Genomic DNA, 15,832 nt, shown 5'->3' on the forward strand with positions numbered 1-15,832 from the left:
ATGACAGTCAGTAAGAGGCATCATTTCAGCAAAAAGTGTCCTATCCCACTATATTAATTTCCTAGGGCTGCTATAACAAATTTCCACAATCTGGGTAGTTTAAAACAACGAAAGTTTATTCTCTCACAGCTCTGGAGGCTAGAAGTCTGAAATCAGTATTACTGGGCCAAAAGCAGAGTCTCACTACCTCTGGAGGTTCTAGGGGAGAATCCATTCCTTGCCTCTTCTGGCCTCTGGTGGCTGCTGGCATTCCTTGGCTTGTGACTGCATCCCTCCAATCTCTGCTTCTATCTTTACATCATCTTCTCTTTTACTGTCTGAGTGATCTCCCTCTGCCTTCCTCCTACAAGGATACTTGTGATTGTATTTAGGGACCACCTGGATCAGCAGTCCCCAATGTTTTTGACACCAGAGACTGGTTTTGTGGAAGAGAATTTTTCCACGAACGGGGTTGGGGTGGGGGGCGGGCGATGGTTTAGGCCGTAATGTGAGCAATGGGGGGCGGCAGGTGAAGCTTAGCTCACTTGCCCCCTGCTCACCTCCTGCCGTGAGGTCTGTTAACATTAACTGTCCGAGGCCCAGGGCTTGGGGACCCCTGACCCAGATAATCCAAGTGAATCTCCTCATCTCGTTTCTGCAAAGACCCTTTTTCCTTATAAAATAACATTTATAGATCCAGGGATTAGGACCTGATATCTTTGAGTGGCCATCATTCAGCATACTACATCCACCAACAAGAAAATGTGAGGCTGATTGGAGAAAAAAGAAGTCACCTTTTGGTGGAGGGCATTTCTTATAAGGAGAAGCCATCCCCTGTCTCTCTTCTTTGTCGCCAGGAAAGGAAAAGCTGCTCCCACCCCACCCCACCCCCCGCTCCCACTACTGGAAACCAAGGGAGGCAGATCCCAAGAGAATCATTCATTGGTGAATTCATAAGTGCCTACAGAAAGGGTATTCTGTAAAGATGCAGGCGTACAGAATGGACTTGAGGACACGGGGAGGGGGTAGGGTGAGCTGGGACAAAGTGAGAGAGTATCATTGGCATATATACACTACCAAATGTAAAATAGATAGCTAGTGGGAAGCAGCCGCATAGCACAGGGAGATCAGCTCCGTGTTTTGTGACCAACTAGAGGGGAGGGATAGGGAGGGTGGGAGGGAGAAGCAAGAGGGAGGAAATACGGGGATATATGTACATGTATAGCTGATTCACTTTGTTATAAAGCAGAAACTAACACACCATTGTGAAGCAATTATATTCCAATAAAGATGTTTTAAAAAAAAAAAAAGCAAAGAAAGGAAAGGGGTATTCTGATTCCACTCTCTGGTTAAATGTCTGTTAGCCAGTGAATCTGCTCACCTGCCCCTGTGATCCAGGCAAAAGGGAATGAATTAAGGAGACAAAGCAGGATGGAGGGTAGTCAGACAGACAGGAGCATGCACTTCTCCCATAGTTCTACTTCCCCCCAAATACAGAAAAGGATCCCACACTCACCTGCAAGTCCATGCAACTGGAGTCTATAGTCTGGCTGGGGATTGCTACAGCAGGTGCCAAACAGGCGGGTGCACTGAATCAGTGGGGAAGGATGCAGCCAGATGGGATTCATTTGGAGTCAAGTATTGCAGCATATTACCAGCATCTGAGGAAGTTGCTTGGGACTAAAATGCCCTCAGAAGGGCATATTGGGGGTAATTCCCTGGAGGTCCAGTGGTTAGGACGTGTGCTTTTACTACCGAGGGCCCGGGTTCAGTCCCTGGTTGGGGAACTAAAATCCCATAAGCTGCACGGTGTGGCCAAAAAAATTAAAAGGCATGTTGGAGCCACTACTCCTTCACATTGAGCTCTTAGACGAAGAGCTAGAAGAACAGAGACAGCCATGCAAGAAGAGAGAAATAAAGACATTCCTTTTGCCTCTCCACCTCAGTATCAAAGGAACCAGGACAAGAAGGTAGGGAGAAGTGGTGTATAATAGCTGATAGCATTTTGAGCACAAAATGCTACAAATACGTATTAAATGTTCTGTTAGGACTCGCTCAGTGCAAGTGCACCTCCAGTACCAGCCCCTGGAGCCCCCAGTCTAGCCAGTTCTGGGAAAGGGGAAGGGAAGAGCCTTAGATCTGACAAAAGTTACAATTTATTTAAAAAGCAGAACTGAGTCTTAAAAACTGATCATGCTTTTAATTACCAAAAATGACAAAAAGCTAAAGAATCAGGCCAAAGTGTCTGTAAGAGCCCTTGTGACCCAGTGGGGAAGGAACTTCATTAGAGCACAGGTGAAACAGTGACTGGAAAAAAATAAAATTCTTCTATGTTTTTACCCCCAAATGAGTTGAAACTCCCCAATAAGCCAATTGTGTCCTTTAATCAAAATCACATCAGAGAATTAGCCTATGCAAATCTGAATGGATCCTTGTCTATCTAGCCTTTCTCTTTTCCCTATGGAAGCAGGGATACCTTATAATAAGCCAATGCTTCCCTCAAATTCCCAAACTTCAGTCTTTTAAATGCCACCCACGACTTTTGCCATATTGTTACACCATCATACTATTATTTACTTTATAGCTTTCCTTTGAATTTACTCACTTTTTAAGTTAAACATTTTTAAAGAAAACTAATACCTCAATTATAATTGGAAGGATGGTAGTAATTGCCATAAGCACAACAAAGGCAAAAAACGATTCCCTCAAATGCTATGGCCTGAGCTAGAGCTTCAGTACTTGTTAGAAAGAGAGATTAGCAAAGGTGAGAGGAGCTAAAACCACACTAGTCTCAAATTGAGACTTTCTTCTTGATGTGCTCAGGAGTGAAATAACTTTCTCCTGGGGCAATTCAAAGTTGGTTAATGGGGCCTTCCTGGTGGTGCAGTGGTTAAGAATCTGCCTGCCGATGCAAGGGACACAGGTTCTAGCCCTGGCCCGGGAAGATCCCACATGCCACGGAGCAATTAAGCCCCTGCGCCACTACTATTGAGCCTGTGCTCTAGAGCCTGCAAGCCACAACTACTGAGCCCACGTGCTACAACTACTGAAGCCTGCACACCTAGAGCCTGTGCTCTGCAACAAGAGAAGCCACAACAATGAGAAGCCTGCGCACTGCAACGAAGAGTAGCCCCTGCTCACTGCAACTAGAGAAAGCCCATGCGCAGTGACGAAGACCCAACACAGCCAAAAATTTAAAAATAAATAAATAATTTTTTTTTTTTTTTTTAAGTTAGTTAATGGGCTTCCCTGGTGGCACAGTGGTTGAGAGTCCGCCTGCTGATGCAGGGGACATGGGTTCGTGCCTGGTCCGGGAAGATCCCACATGCCGTGGAGCACCTGGGCCCGTGAGCCGTGGCCGCTGAGCCTGCGCGTCCGGAGCCTGTGCTCTGCAAAGGGAGAGGCCACAACACTGAGGCCCGCGTACCGAAAAAGAAAAAAAAAAAAAGTTAATGATGTGACTGAGACATGAAATGCTAAAATCTCAAATGAGGGGAAGAATATTCTGGAATATAAAGATACTGTCAGTACACACCTGTCTCCAACATCTTGCTAAGCAGCTTTCACAATTACTTGGGAATTTACACTTAATATGATGTATTAAAAGATAAGTCTTAGCATTTTAGAGCATGAAACGCCACAAATACGTATTAAATGCTCTGCTAGGACTCACTCATTGCAAGTGACGGCAAAGAATTTATTGGCTCGTATAACTTGAAGACCAGTTCAAATATTCAATACTTCAACCAGAGCTGTATTTGGGGGTTCAAATGATGTCTTCACAGTCTCTCTCTCTCTCTCTCTCTCTCTCTCTCTCCCCACCATACCACACTTCTCTATTTCTTTATCTGTTGCACATATGCTTTCCAAATGAAGCAACATAGCTGTCAGCAGCCCAGAACTCTACCCAGCTGAGCAGACCCAGCAGAAAGAATCAGTACCAACAGCTCTAGCAGCTAAGTTCTAGCAAGGGCACTGATCAGATGGGATGCTGACTAGGGTTCCATACCCACCTTTGAATCAATCCCTGAAGCTAGCTGGCTGGATATATTCCAGCCAGGCCGGGGTCACATTCCCCCTTCCTGTGATAACAGAGGGGCAGGAGAAGAGAGGGACCTGGAAAGGAGAGAGGATCAAGACAGTATTACCCAAAGGACAAGGGATGCATTTCCCATCGGAAGAAAAGGGAAAGGATGCTGGGCAGACACAAATAACAGGTGTTCATAACAAACGCCTTCTTTGTGCCATGCATATTCAATTTGAAAAGAATATAATAAGTCACTTAATAATAATAACATTTAAAAACAAAAAGAGTAAATGTGTGTTGAATGGCTACTGTCAGTCCTCAGCTCTTGCCACTTCCTTGCACGTCAATCCCTACTTCAACAGTCAGCACCTGCACCTTATTGCCTAGAGCTTTCTCTGAATACTGAAACCCACCTTACCCGCCCATGGGGAATTAACCACCCAAGGCCAGTAGCCCTTAGACAAAGACTGACAATAGGTGGTAGATAAATACCCCAGCTCCCCGACCTTCAGGGAGGATAACTCTGAGGTGTTCTGTACTGTTTCACAGAGTTCCTCATCCACTTGCTTGATAGCATCTCTTTATGGCTTCCTTCCCTTCTCGTGTCACTTATGTACACCCCTACTGGTGTTTACTGGATGACCTCCTAAATGAACTACCTGTACTTGAATATATGCCTCAGGGTCTGCTTCTGGGGGAACCTAAATTATGGCACCCAGGCACTGTGGAAGGCTATTATATTATCTTGTGTCATTTCACAACAATCACATGAAATAGACACTATTATTGTTATTTTGCAGATGAAGACATGCAGCCCTTGGTCAAGGTTGCAGAGCCAAGAAACAGCAGACCCAGGACTCAAAAGCAAGTAGATTCCAACACACATTTAATGGCTATTCTACGTTACCTGACACTTTATAATAGCCCTGTAGATGTCTAGCTTTCAGTGATTCTGTTCAAAGCAGGTAAAACCCAGAGGATCACTGAAGGGGTTGCAAATGACCTGGAGAAGGTAAGGTTGTGTCCTGTAGGCTCTAAGAGGGGAAATGTGAGCTGAAGAGCACAGGCCTTGCACATAGTAGGTGCTCATTAATATTAGTTGAAATAATGTATGGCAGTTTTTAGTTTACAGGAAGAGTCACGAATGTTATTCTTTTCCGCCATCCTTGCAAAAGAAAAGCTACCCCTTCTGAGGGGTTAATTCTCCAATGAAAAATGATCCCAAACTCCATGTGAATGACAGATTATCTCCGGATTATGGTAAAGTAAACATCTCCAGGGTAGGAGAAAACTGGGCTCAACTGAGCTCACTTTCATTTTGGAAGACTCATATATGCTGGTCTTTTAGAAAAATGTATGACTTTAAAATATACCTATTTGCATTTCTCTCAGACAGCTTAAGTACAGGTTTGCCTAAGACAAAGGACTTAAGCAAATTCTCATTTACCTTTTCCATTTATGTGTTCATGATTGCACAATAAAAGAAATTTTCCATTGTTTTAGGTAGTAGACGCATAAAAGAGCAAACATACATAATGAAATGTCACTGAGATAATTGTCTGGTTATCTGCCTGTTTCTTGATTTACTGGAATGAGCACTAAATCCGGAGTCAGAAAGCTGAGTTGCATGGGCTAATTACATGCTCTGGGCTCTAGCAGTCTTTTCTGCAAGATGAAGCTTTTGGCTTGGTGATTACTGGCACCCTTCCAGCCCCCCCATTCTCTGACATACAAGGAAAAGTATTTGTTTACTGCCAGCCTTGTTTAGAAAGTAAATTAATAAGGCTCAGTGCATCACTTATTCTACCTTATATGTCCAGTTATCTTACGTAAGGATCCACTCTGCATGTTGTAAAAGAAATCTTTACAACAGAGGAAATCTTTCTGTGCCCAGCCCATGACCAAAGTTTCTAGACTGTGGCTTCACTGTGGGAAAGGTCTCCTGTATTCATTTCTTGACTCATAATGTTTTTCTTTAATGTAAAGTTGCCTATGGGTATAAACTTCAGTGGACACAACGTTATATAACAAGAAGCTGTTTTCATTACATATTTTCATAATGTTGGAGAATTTCGATTTTTGTTTTGAAACATGAAACACAATGAACACTGAACTGTTGTTTGCAGACCAGGAAATGGAAGGACTCAAAGAAGGTAAGAGAAACCCTACATTTCAGCCAAGCAAGTCAGAGATTGAGCATCTCCATTGTCTAAGCTTATTTGCTCAAAATTATAAAGAAATAATTAATGCAATATAAATTTAAATATTCCCGAATGTCCTTCATTTCTGTCCTTCATTATGTCTGGAGTGGAGATTGAATCCCTTAGGAAAACTAGGTAGGGCATTATAAAAGGATGGTTTTCGTTGGTGGCTTACAAACTCAGGGTTTTTTTTAACCGATTTTATGTGGCTATTTGCTATTCATAGACGCACCTATAGGAGCTTTATTGCAACTTCCCAGAAATCCACTAATGGTTAAAACTCCAAACTCTATTTTTTTAACTGAAAGAAATAATATCAGGATAAACTAACAGCTCGGTTATGTTTTTTGCTTTGCTTTCTTTTTAGCGGTGAAGCCATTTGTAAACAGAGAATGCATTAGGTGGAGATTATCAAAACTTCAGTCTGAGCCTCCACCCAGATATATTGTGGGCAACTGATTGGCAGTGGAAAAATAGATACAATGCTCTTCTTAAGCTATAGGGACAGGTTACATAGTAACCATAGAATGTTTAAGTTCTGTTCACAGAGACTTCTCTTAATTGGACAGAAAGATTTAAGAAACACAGCTGGGGAGAAATTGGAGCTGTGGAGGACTATTACAGTTACTAGCCGACTTAATATCTGCAATTCTGGCAGCCTTTCCAAAGGGTCACGATATGAGTGATTCTTTTCAAGAAACAAGAAGCCAGCTAAGCTACCTCCAGAGTCATAACTTTGTGCTCTTTTAAAATATAGGAAAAATGAAAATAAAGTGTGGAATGGAGCATAAAAGTGCAGTGAACTCTGTGGTGTTACAGCTCTGATAAATTTCTATGGACAAGATGATATTTGTGTTCAGATATCAGAGTTCTTTTTCTTACGAGAACTCAAAATGGTCATTTGGGATCAGTTTATCCTATTATCACTCTTTTTTTGTCTATCTGTCCTTTTTTTCTATCTGTTAAGCACATGTTGCTTTATAGAGATTATGGTCATTACTGTTCTCTCCAGCTTTAACAATAAAATTAAGAAAACTCAAGTTATAGGTTGACAATGATGAAGATTTTTTTATTCATGAAGGGCCTTCAGATAATACAGTAATTTCTTCCTGTGCTCAAGAAAGAACTCGGTATATATGTCACTAACAATTATTGGAGAAGCTCTACCTTGAAGTCACGTTTCAAAATGCTTTTCACTCCTTACACTCCTTGAGTAAGATTTGTAAGTTAATGTTGCCTCCTATGGCTTGACTGTCTTCCTCATAGAGATGCAGCTTAAAACTTTCCTAAAGCCCCCTCTAGTGACAAACAGCAAATTAATCCATTACTTCATAACATGCTAATACCGCCAAGCTCTGAAGTTCCATTTTCTCATTTACTTATTAGACGAATGAATAGCTACAGTATTTTGATTGGAGAATGACTGAGAAATAGTCAATAGCTCAAATTTCCAAGGTTTCCACCAAAACCTAAGGGATTTTGTTTTGAGACTGGGGCCAACATATAGGGCACATTGATCATTTCATTTCATTTCTTTTCTCTGCCCTGATAGGTACACCTTAAAAAATATTCCCTAAAAAAAGTCCTTCATTTTTGTCCTTCAGGGACTTTAAAGATGAAAATATGTTCATAATTAGCCATTGAATGGGAAAAAATTATCTTGGCCTTTACCTCTTGGTGCTTTCACTGCATTTACTGGATAGTTTTCATTGATGATACTGAGCATGGCCAAGCAGACAAATATAAATTCCAGGAATCCTCTGAATTATGCAAGTAATGGTACTCTATAAAGATATAGATTAAATGTAAATGTAATAATACAATATGTCTTAAAATAATATAGAATAAAATAGAATAAATGAACTATATATGTATTAGGCTATATATTATGGTATGTAATAATACATAGTTTATTTTATTTATATCCCCATTTCCAAAGGGCTTCAAACTCATCTAATTAAAAATAGGCTTGATTAGGGGCAAAGGCGCCGACCGTCCCCATGGCAGCTGTGCTGGAGCCCGGGGAGCCCAGGAAGGGGAAGCCGTTTAAGCTCCTATGAATTTCAGATGTTGAAAACATTCCCTATGCACGGGATTCGATATTATACGGCTCATTAGGATCTGTTGAGGCTGGCTTTGGACATTTTTTGTTAACCAGTAGAATTAGAAGATCACGTGATGTTGGAAGTAGGAGGTTTTATCTTGGTAACTTTAGGATGCTGGTTCAATTGTAGGTATAATTATGCAAAGCTAAGAATCCAGGAAAGACTTGCCAGAGAAGGAATTAAAAACAAGATTTTATATGAAAGTATCCACCTTGATCCTGAAAGAAAACAAACCAACGGTGGCAGCAGCAGCAATTGAGCAGTCTTGAGCTTAGAAAACCTGGATGCAACTCACTTCAGTGTGAACAAAGCTGAGATCAACTACAGAAAGCATTTTATGTACCATAAGAAGTCTTTCAATCAAGTAAAGAAAGTATGTGTAAGTTGCAGTCTTTTTTACACATGTATGAATATTTACAAACTTATTCTGGCCCTGTATCTACTGTCAGTATAACACACAGTGGACTCATCCTTAAAATAAACCTCATGTTTAATGCTTTAAAAAATAGGTTTGATTAAACCATTAAATAAGAGTAGAAGAATAAAAGCCACCTGCCTAATAAAGGGAATTAAAGAGATAAATAGAAAAATAGGCTATGAATAGTTATTGCAACTGAGCACAAGTCTTAGTTTTGAGCTGACAAGCTAAGACAAAAAGAAGAAACTCAATAATAAAAGTAAACATAGCAATGCATTAAGGGAGAAAATTGTTTTCCTTCTAAAATACAGATACAAGCCTCCAGATATCAATAACAAAAATGTACCATTGGAATGATTTCTTAACAATGAGAAATTCATGTTTAAATACTCAACAAAAGGTCTTCAGGAATGTCTCTTCTCCAAGACTATTGCAACTGGTGGTGATTCCCCAGTGGAAGCGTGTTCCTGGAAGCTAAATCTACAATAAGCCCATATTAGCTGCATGCATCTGCCTATGATCATGGATTATCTCCTGGGAACAGCAACCAGAAAGGATCTTCTCTCTCTTCTTTATACACATAGAGTGAAAGCCAAGGACAAATTAAAATGCACTTATGATAATATGTTCTCTGCTAAAATTGGAGAGAAAAAGACCCTATTGTCCACTTCTTGAAAGAATTGGAATAAAATACTTAAAAGAAAAATAATGAAATGAGGATGGCTTCAGCTGAAGTTGGATAGCAAGCAATATAGTCTTCAGAACCCTCTCCCACTTTGCGGTCCTCGCTTAATCGTGGAGGCCCTTTCCTATCTGAAACTCAAATTTACTTTTGATACCCAAAATCTACTTTCACAAGAGAAGCTGGCATCACCTTTGTGTGAGTCAAGTCACTGTGTTGCTTCTCCCAGAGGCGTTTGCCCTTTATGTTCTGGTTTTAATTCAATCTAACAAATGCTTACTGGAGGCCTATTATACGCAAGATATTTTCCAGATGCTAGTAGTGGAATAAAAGGTTTCATGTTTTTAGACAGGGATTTCAAGCATTAATAAGTAGGTAGGCAAGAGTGTTTTTGTTCTCTCGGTAACACCTGACTCTCTACCCCTGCACCCTTCTAAATGACTTCTGCTGTTGGGGGCCACAGAACCATCACACACACTTCATAGTTCTCAGATTTTGAAGCTAATTTTCTCCTTTCCCTAGAGTTTTAGAGAATCAGGAGTTCAGATGAATTTCTGGCTTATTCCCCTTTCCTTTTCATAGTGTTCCTGACTTACTCCCTTATGCCTGAATTTCCTGATACCCAAGTTCTTCCGAGACAAAGTCTTAGAAGAGAGAAAACTTTTATTTTCTGAACATCTCATTTTGCCAGGCACTGTATGTGTTAATCCTTACAACTACAAAGTTAGTAGCATCTCTTACATCTTAGAAAAGAGGGGCTTGAGGCTTGGAGAGGTTTGGAAACTAATTCAAGAAATTTAGGAACTAACTGTGGCAAAACACTCACAATTAAGTTCCACATATCTGACTCCAAAGCCAGTACTTTTTCCATTACAGCAGAGGTTGGGGGCGTGTATGTGTGTGTGTATGTGTCTGTGTGCGGTTTTGCCTCTCAGGGGAACTTTGGCAACAGCTGGAGACATTTTTTGTCACAACCAGGGGTGGAGTGGGTGGGTTGCTACTGGCATGCAGTGCATAGAGGCCAGGGATACTGCTAAACATCCTACAGTGCACAGGACAGCCACCCCCCAACAAAGAATTATGAATCCAGCCCAAAATGTCAGTAGAGCTGCTGCTGAGAAGTGACACATTACTATGCTCCACACGCCATTCTGTTCTTATTTCCAAGAATTCAAAAGTAACTGCTTCAAAATTAAACGAATTGTTCAAAGTCACGGATAAATCAATGCCTTGTTCATGTTGCAACTCTCTTCCATCATAAAGGAAAACACATTGGCGCCTTAAGATAAAAAAGGCGGAGGGGGGTGGTGGAAGAGGATGGAGGAAGCTCAGTAAGCAGAAAGGAAATGCAAACTGATTACTGGGGTTAAGAATTAAGATATAAATATGTAGATGTTTTTCATCCCCAGGATTTTCACTAATCCAAATGTTCACGTACTGCTTGGAAATTTAATTATTTGGAGCTGGTTAAATGTTACCCAATTGCGTTTGACTTCCTTCCGGGACCCAAGGGACATGGATGCCAGATGAGACTACCATCTCTTCTCTCTCTTCCCGAAGGGATAAGGCCTGCCAGGTGCTGGTGGCTCGACTCCTGACTGGCGGCCGCTCTGTGGACTACTAGCAGAGATCCAGAGCAACAGACTGGCGCTTGGGGCTCTTTCCCCGCCCAGTCTGTCCACCCTAGCGTCCTCTGCGGCGGGGGGCGGGGCTGCGGGGCCGCGGGAGCGCACGTCCCTGCGCCGTGACGTCACAATCCCGGCGCCTTGGAGCCTGCACTTAGCAACCTGCTTTGCGTCAGTCTTCAGCTCCTGCCGCCGCCCGCGGCTTCTTTCTCGCCAAACGTCTGCTGCAGGGGCTGGCCCGGCCCCGGGAAGGACCAAAGGGGACCCAGCGTGTCCCCACGGCGGCTGCAGGAGGATCTAAGCATGGATGGCAGGCGGAGAGGTAAAGGGCAGCTGTCGCGGGCGACCGCCATCTCGCGTCGACCCGCTATCCGACCCTCGGGTCTGGGGTCCGGGTAACGGGCCGCGCGGGTCGAGGCCGCGCGCTGGGCGCTCCCCGACCCCTGCTTAGTCGCCGGTGTTGACCCGAATGTTGCCCCGAGCTGCCCAGGCCTCTCGCCCGGGATGAAGCCCTGCTTGCGGGCTTCACAGATCCACTTCTTGCTCAGAATTTGTTGCCCTGACTCCAGGAGGCCCTGTCCCCTGAATTCGGGGTCGGAGGCAGAGGAACCAAATGTGGTCTTTGGAGTCAGACCTCCCCGGGCCCAAAATTAAGCCCCGCTGCACTCCCGAGGGGTGAGCCTCAGTTTCCTCATCTCGAACCATGGGTGGTGGTAAAAACACCCATGGATTTTTTTTTACATTAAATGGGTAAAAACACCCATTTAATCTTGAGGATTAAATGCGGATAATACATACAAAGCTCCTGGCACATTGTAAGTACTCAGTAAATACAAAATCCTTCATACTGTAACCCCGTCCCCGCCTCCCCGAAAAAAAACACCATTGAGTAACCCAGGGATTCTCTAACTTTAGTGCGAGTAGGAATCACCTAGGAATCTTGTTAAAATGCTGGTTATGATTCAGTAAGTCTGATGCGGGGCGGGGGCGGGGCTGAGATTTTACATTTCTAATAAGCTTCCAAATGATGCAGCATTGCTGGCTACAGTTTTAGGAGCAAAGGACTAATCCATGGTCAGTATGTATACCTGCCCTTGACTGAATACTCTAGGTTAAAATGTACATCACTGTGGAACAATTTGAGCCATATAACTTTATTCTAGGAGTCAGACCAGTCCAAATAATCTGCATCTTCGCACTTTCTGAGCGAGGCAGATAAGGCAGTCTTCAGACCTCTTCTCCCAATTCAGTGTTCTTATCTATTTTAGACTGTACCTTTAAACCAAGCTGCTGGATGGTTCCTTGCAACAAGTCTTGCTTTGAATACAAGTGCACCTCTATTAGGTAATCATTGATCAAAATAAGTGCTGTTCTAAATGTAGGAGATAACTATTCATTGATCACCAAACGGTATACTCTGACACCTTGCCACCTAAGTTCCAGAAAAAGCAAACGAAAGTGCTGTTAATGGTTTTCAGAAGTTTTACCACATAGGCTAACATTACTCTTGCTGTGTACCAGAAACTATTCCCAAGTTAACGTTTTTCAATCCACAGAACATCTTGTACATAGGTATTTCTCATTTTACAGTGAAGAAACTAAAAGATCATAAGTAACTTGCCAAGGTCACAGTTAAGTGGCACAACAGGCTTTGAACGCAGGTGTGATGAATGTGAAATCCGAGAGCCATTGTTTTACTTAACTATCCCATGGTAGAAGTGGGAGCATGGGAAAGGATATATGTAAAATTTAGAATATAATAGACTTAGTAAGACTTAGTGTCAGTATTTATTAATTAAATTATTTTTAAAGTCAGGCTCATGTCAAAATGTAAAAAGGTTTCTATTTTTATAACTTACCCAATTTAATTAGCTTCATTTTTAGGACATTATATAATATATAGTATCAAACGTTTTTTATTTTGAGTTTTTAAACAAAATGCAATATTCAACAGAGATCTAGGGTAGTCAGTTCTCCCATACCATAATTATTAATAGGAAACCATAAGTAATTTTAGCCAGAGCTAAAATACTTAATTTTAACTGAAAGTATTGCACTTTCTAAATTTCTTTGATTTCATTAAGAGGTTACCTTTGATGCTTTCAAGAGCACAAAATATTAAGACATCGAACGTTATAATTTATCTTTTGTCATTTATTCTCTCTGACATTGTGCTTTCTAACTTCTCTAGATATACCTGCTTTTTCTTTTTCTGTGAACTGAAGGGAAACACACATACATTAGAAAGGAATTTGGAGGGAATAAACTGCATACAGGGAATAAACTACATACTTCTTAGCCTGTTTCACTTGATATAGTAGCTTGGAGCATGGTTTGAGCCCTAAGCAATTTATATTGATCAAGATAGTGTAATGGTTGACTCAGAAGCCAGACTGCCTAGGTTCAGACCCGAAATCTGTCACATAGTAGTTGTGTAATCTTGGGGAAGTTACATGCTTACCTCTTTGTGCTTCATCTATAAAGTGGGGATAATGATAGTACCCCTCATAGGATTGTTGTAAGGATTAAGTGAATTTGTTTCTACAAAGTGCTTAGAACAGTGCCAGGCACAGTTAGCGGTATTCAGTAAGTTAGCATTTGACTACAGGTGAAGAAGCCCAACTCAAGATGGCTTAAGCTAAAATACGACTTTTTGAGTTCATGTACGAATAGGCTAGGGAGGGTAGAGCTTCAAACATGGTTAGACCCCGATACTCAGACGATGTTACCAGGGATCTCATTTGGTCTTGGTTACACTTCCCTCTGTGTAGGCTTCGTTCTCAGACAGGTTCCCATTGTGTTGTGCAAGATGGCCACCAGTAGTGCCACACTTATTTATGTTCTAGGAATTTCCTAAGAGTTCCAGTAAAAGTCCCATGATTATGTCTCATTGGCTGGACTTGGGTCACATAGTCATTCCTGATTCAGTCATCATTGCTGGCCAGTTTGGGGTGATATGCCCACCTCTGAGCAGTGGGCTCCACTTGAACCAGCTGGGCTAAGAGAGGGGAGGAGTGGTTCCCCAAGCAGGTTGAGGTCCTATTTCCAGATAAAGGGGCATTGGATTCTGGGCAGGCAAAAAGTCAACACTTTTTTCCCTCTGGAGAAATAAGGTTTGCTTGAGAGTTTGTTGGTTAGTTTGCTCTTTTTATGTTTAGTCTCTCTCTCTGGGCAAAAACTATGCTAATTTCATGACTGTCTTCATTACCAGCTCAAGTGGTATCACCTTGGCTTCTCTTGTCCTAAATAAGTTAATAATTTTCCTTCTGGCTCTCTGGCCTATGATGTAGAAGGAGCTTCTTGGGTATTCTGATCTCAGATTGTTTTTTGTTTTAGTCTGTTCTGGCAGGCTTTGTTCTCTGATCCTAGACTTTAGTTCTACTATCTCGATAACTCTTTTTCTATTTTCAAACATCATATTTCTTCCAGACTTTGTGTCTTCCCCACACCTTTATAGCTTATAAAAGTTCACCTGATAGCAGACTGGCCATTTTACCCACTTAAAACATGTCTTGGGATACACTATATTTTGCACGTTAAATTCCATTAAACTCTGTAACTCAGCCTTCCTATCTTGGAGGTTACCCCTCAAAACACAATCACTTTTTCGGGAGAGAAGTTATTTTGTGATAAAGTATATATATAATTTTCTGACAGCCTATCTGGTCTGAAACATGAGACACTGACTTTAGGGGACAGAGTGAGTTTTCCATCACTAGAGGTGCTTTTAAATATAAGATGTTTAGGGACTTCCCTGGTGGCTCAGTGGTTAAGAATCCACCTGCCATTGCAGGGGACACGGGTTCGAGCCCTGGTTGGGGAAGATCCCACATGCTGCAGAGCAGCTAACCCCGTGGGCTTCAACTACTTAGCCTGCGCTCTAGAGCCCACGAGCCACAACTGCTGAGGCCACATGCCACAACTACTGAAGCCCGGGTGCCTAGAGTCCGTTCTCCGCAACAAGAGAAGCCACCGCAGTGAGAAGCCCACGCACTGCAACAAAGAGTAGCCCCCACTCGCTGCAACTAGAGAAAGCCTATGGGCAGCAATGAAGACTCAACACAGCCATGAATAAATGAATGAATGAATGAATAAATAAATAAATTTATGAATATAAGATGTTTAGATAGAATCCAACCAAGAGGGTAAGTGGGTTGGACTAGATGAACCTTAAGACACCTTTAATCATTAAGTTCTGATTCTGACATTTTTATATACTTATATATAATAATATTATACTGTATAATTTATAATTTACCAAATTACTTTGTGAGAGGATTACTTAAAGTTATTTTTAAGGACAGACCAGCCTATGATTAACTGAAATAGTTAATCATATGTATCAACTGAAAATCTAGTTGTGTTCTGTCTCAAAATCATTTAAAAACCAGTAGGTCAGTGATTTACTGAATAAAGTCAGTATATATCAAATAACATAATTAATGTGTTTATCATTTTATCCAGTGAAACTTAAGCCTCAAGGCACAACTGTTTTGAAAATTACTTATTTTCTTAAAAGAGAAAGCCTTTTATCTATGGCCGCCGAATTTTTGTGTGATATATCATTGCTGGTTAGTAATATGATTGAATAAAATTTTAAACAATTTTGGTAAAGATAAGTTTATTATTTTTTATGTGTTCAGTAGTGTCTTTGTGAAAGTTGTGTTTCATTTATCCTAATTCATGTTTTTTTGTTAAAAGTCAGAGCAACCTCTGTCCTTCCCAGATATGGTCCACCCTGCCTATTTAAAGGACACTTGAGCACCAAAAGTAATGGTAAGTGAGGTACTTAAAA

At 41.5% G+C, this 15,832-nt stretch overlaps 1 protein-coding gene and 1 pseudogene across 5 annotated transcripts in view; both read left to right on the forward strand.

Moving 5' to 3' along the window:
* The first annotated feature begins 8,207 nt into the window (after window positions 1–8,207).
* On the forward strand, window positions 8,208–8,571 carry LOC115867136 (cytochrome c oxidase assembly protein COX20, mitochondrial pseudogene; annotated as a pseudogene).
* A 2,615-nt stretch (window positions 8,572–11,186) lies between these two features.
* Window positions 11,187–15,832, forward strand: part of SPATA7 (spermatogenesis associated 7) — a 35,985-nt gene continuing 31,339 nt past the window's right edge. Inside the window, exons 1-3 of one of the 5 annotated variants that reach the window (XM_060295154.2) lie at window positions 11,191–11,359; window positions 14,831–15,182; window positions 15,739–15,813. Coding sequence is in view for 2 of the 5 variants with exons in the window: in XM_030883652.2 (XP_030739512.2) it covers window positions 11,341–11,359; window positions 15,739–15,813 (94 nt within the window). In the remaining 3 variants the exon portion in view is untranslated. Of the gene's footprint in view, window positions 11,360–14,830; window positions 15,183–15,738; window positions 15,814–15,832 lie in introns of those variants that run through there. The other 4 variants (XM_060295156.1, XM_030883652.2, XM_030883650.3 and 1 more) reach the window with 4 other exon arrangements.

Source organism: Globicephala melas, chromosome 2, assembly GCF_963455315.2.
Source record: "Globicephala melas chromosome 2, mGloMel1.2, whole genome shotgun sequence".
Lineage (NCBI taxonomy): Eukaryota > Metazoa > Chordata > Mammalia > Artiodactyla > Delphinidae > Globicephala > Globicephala melas.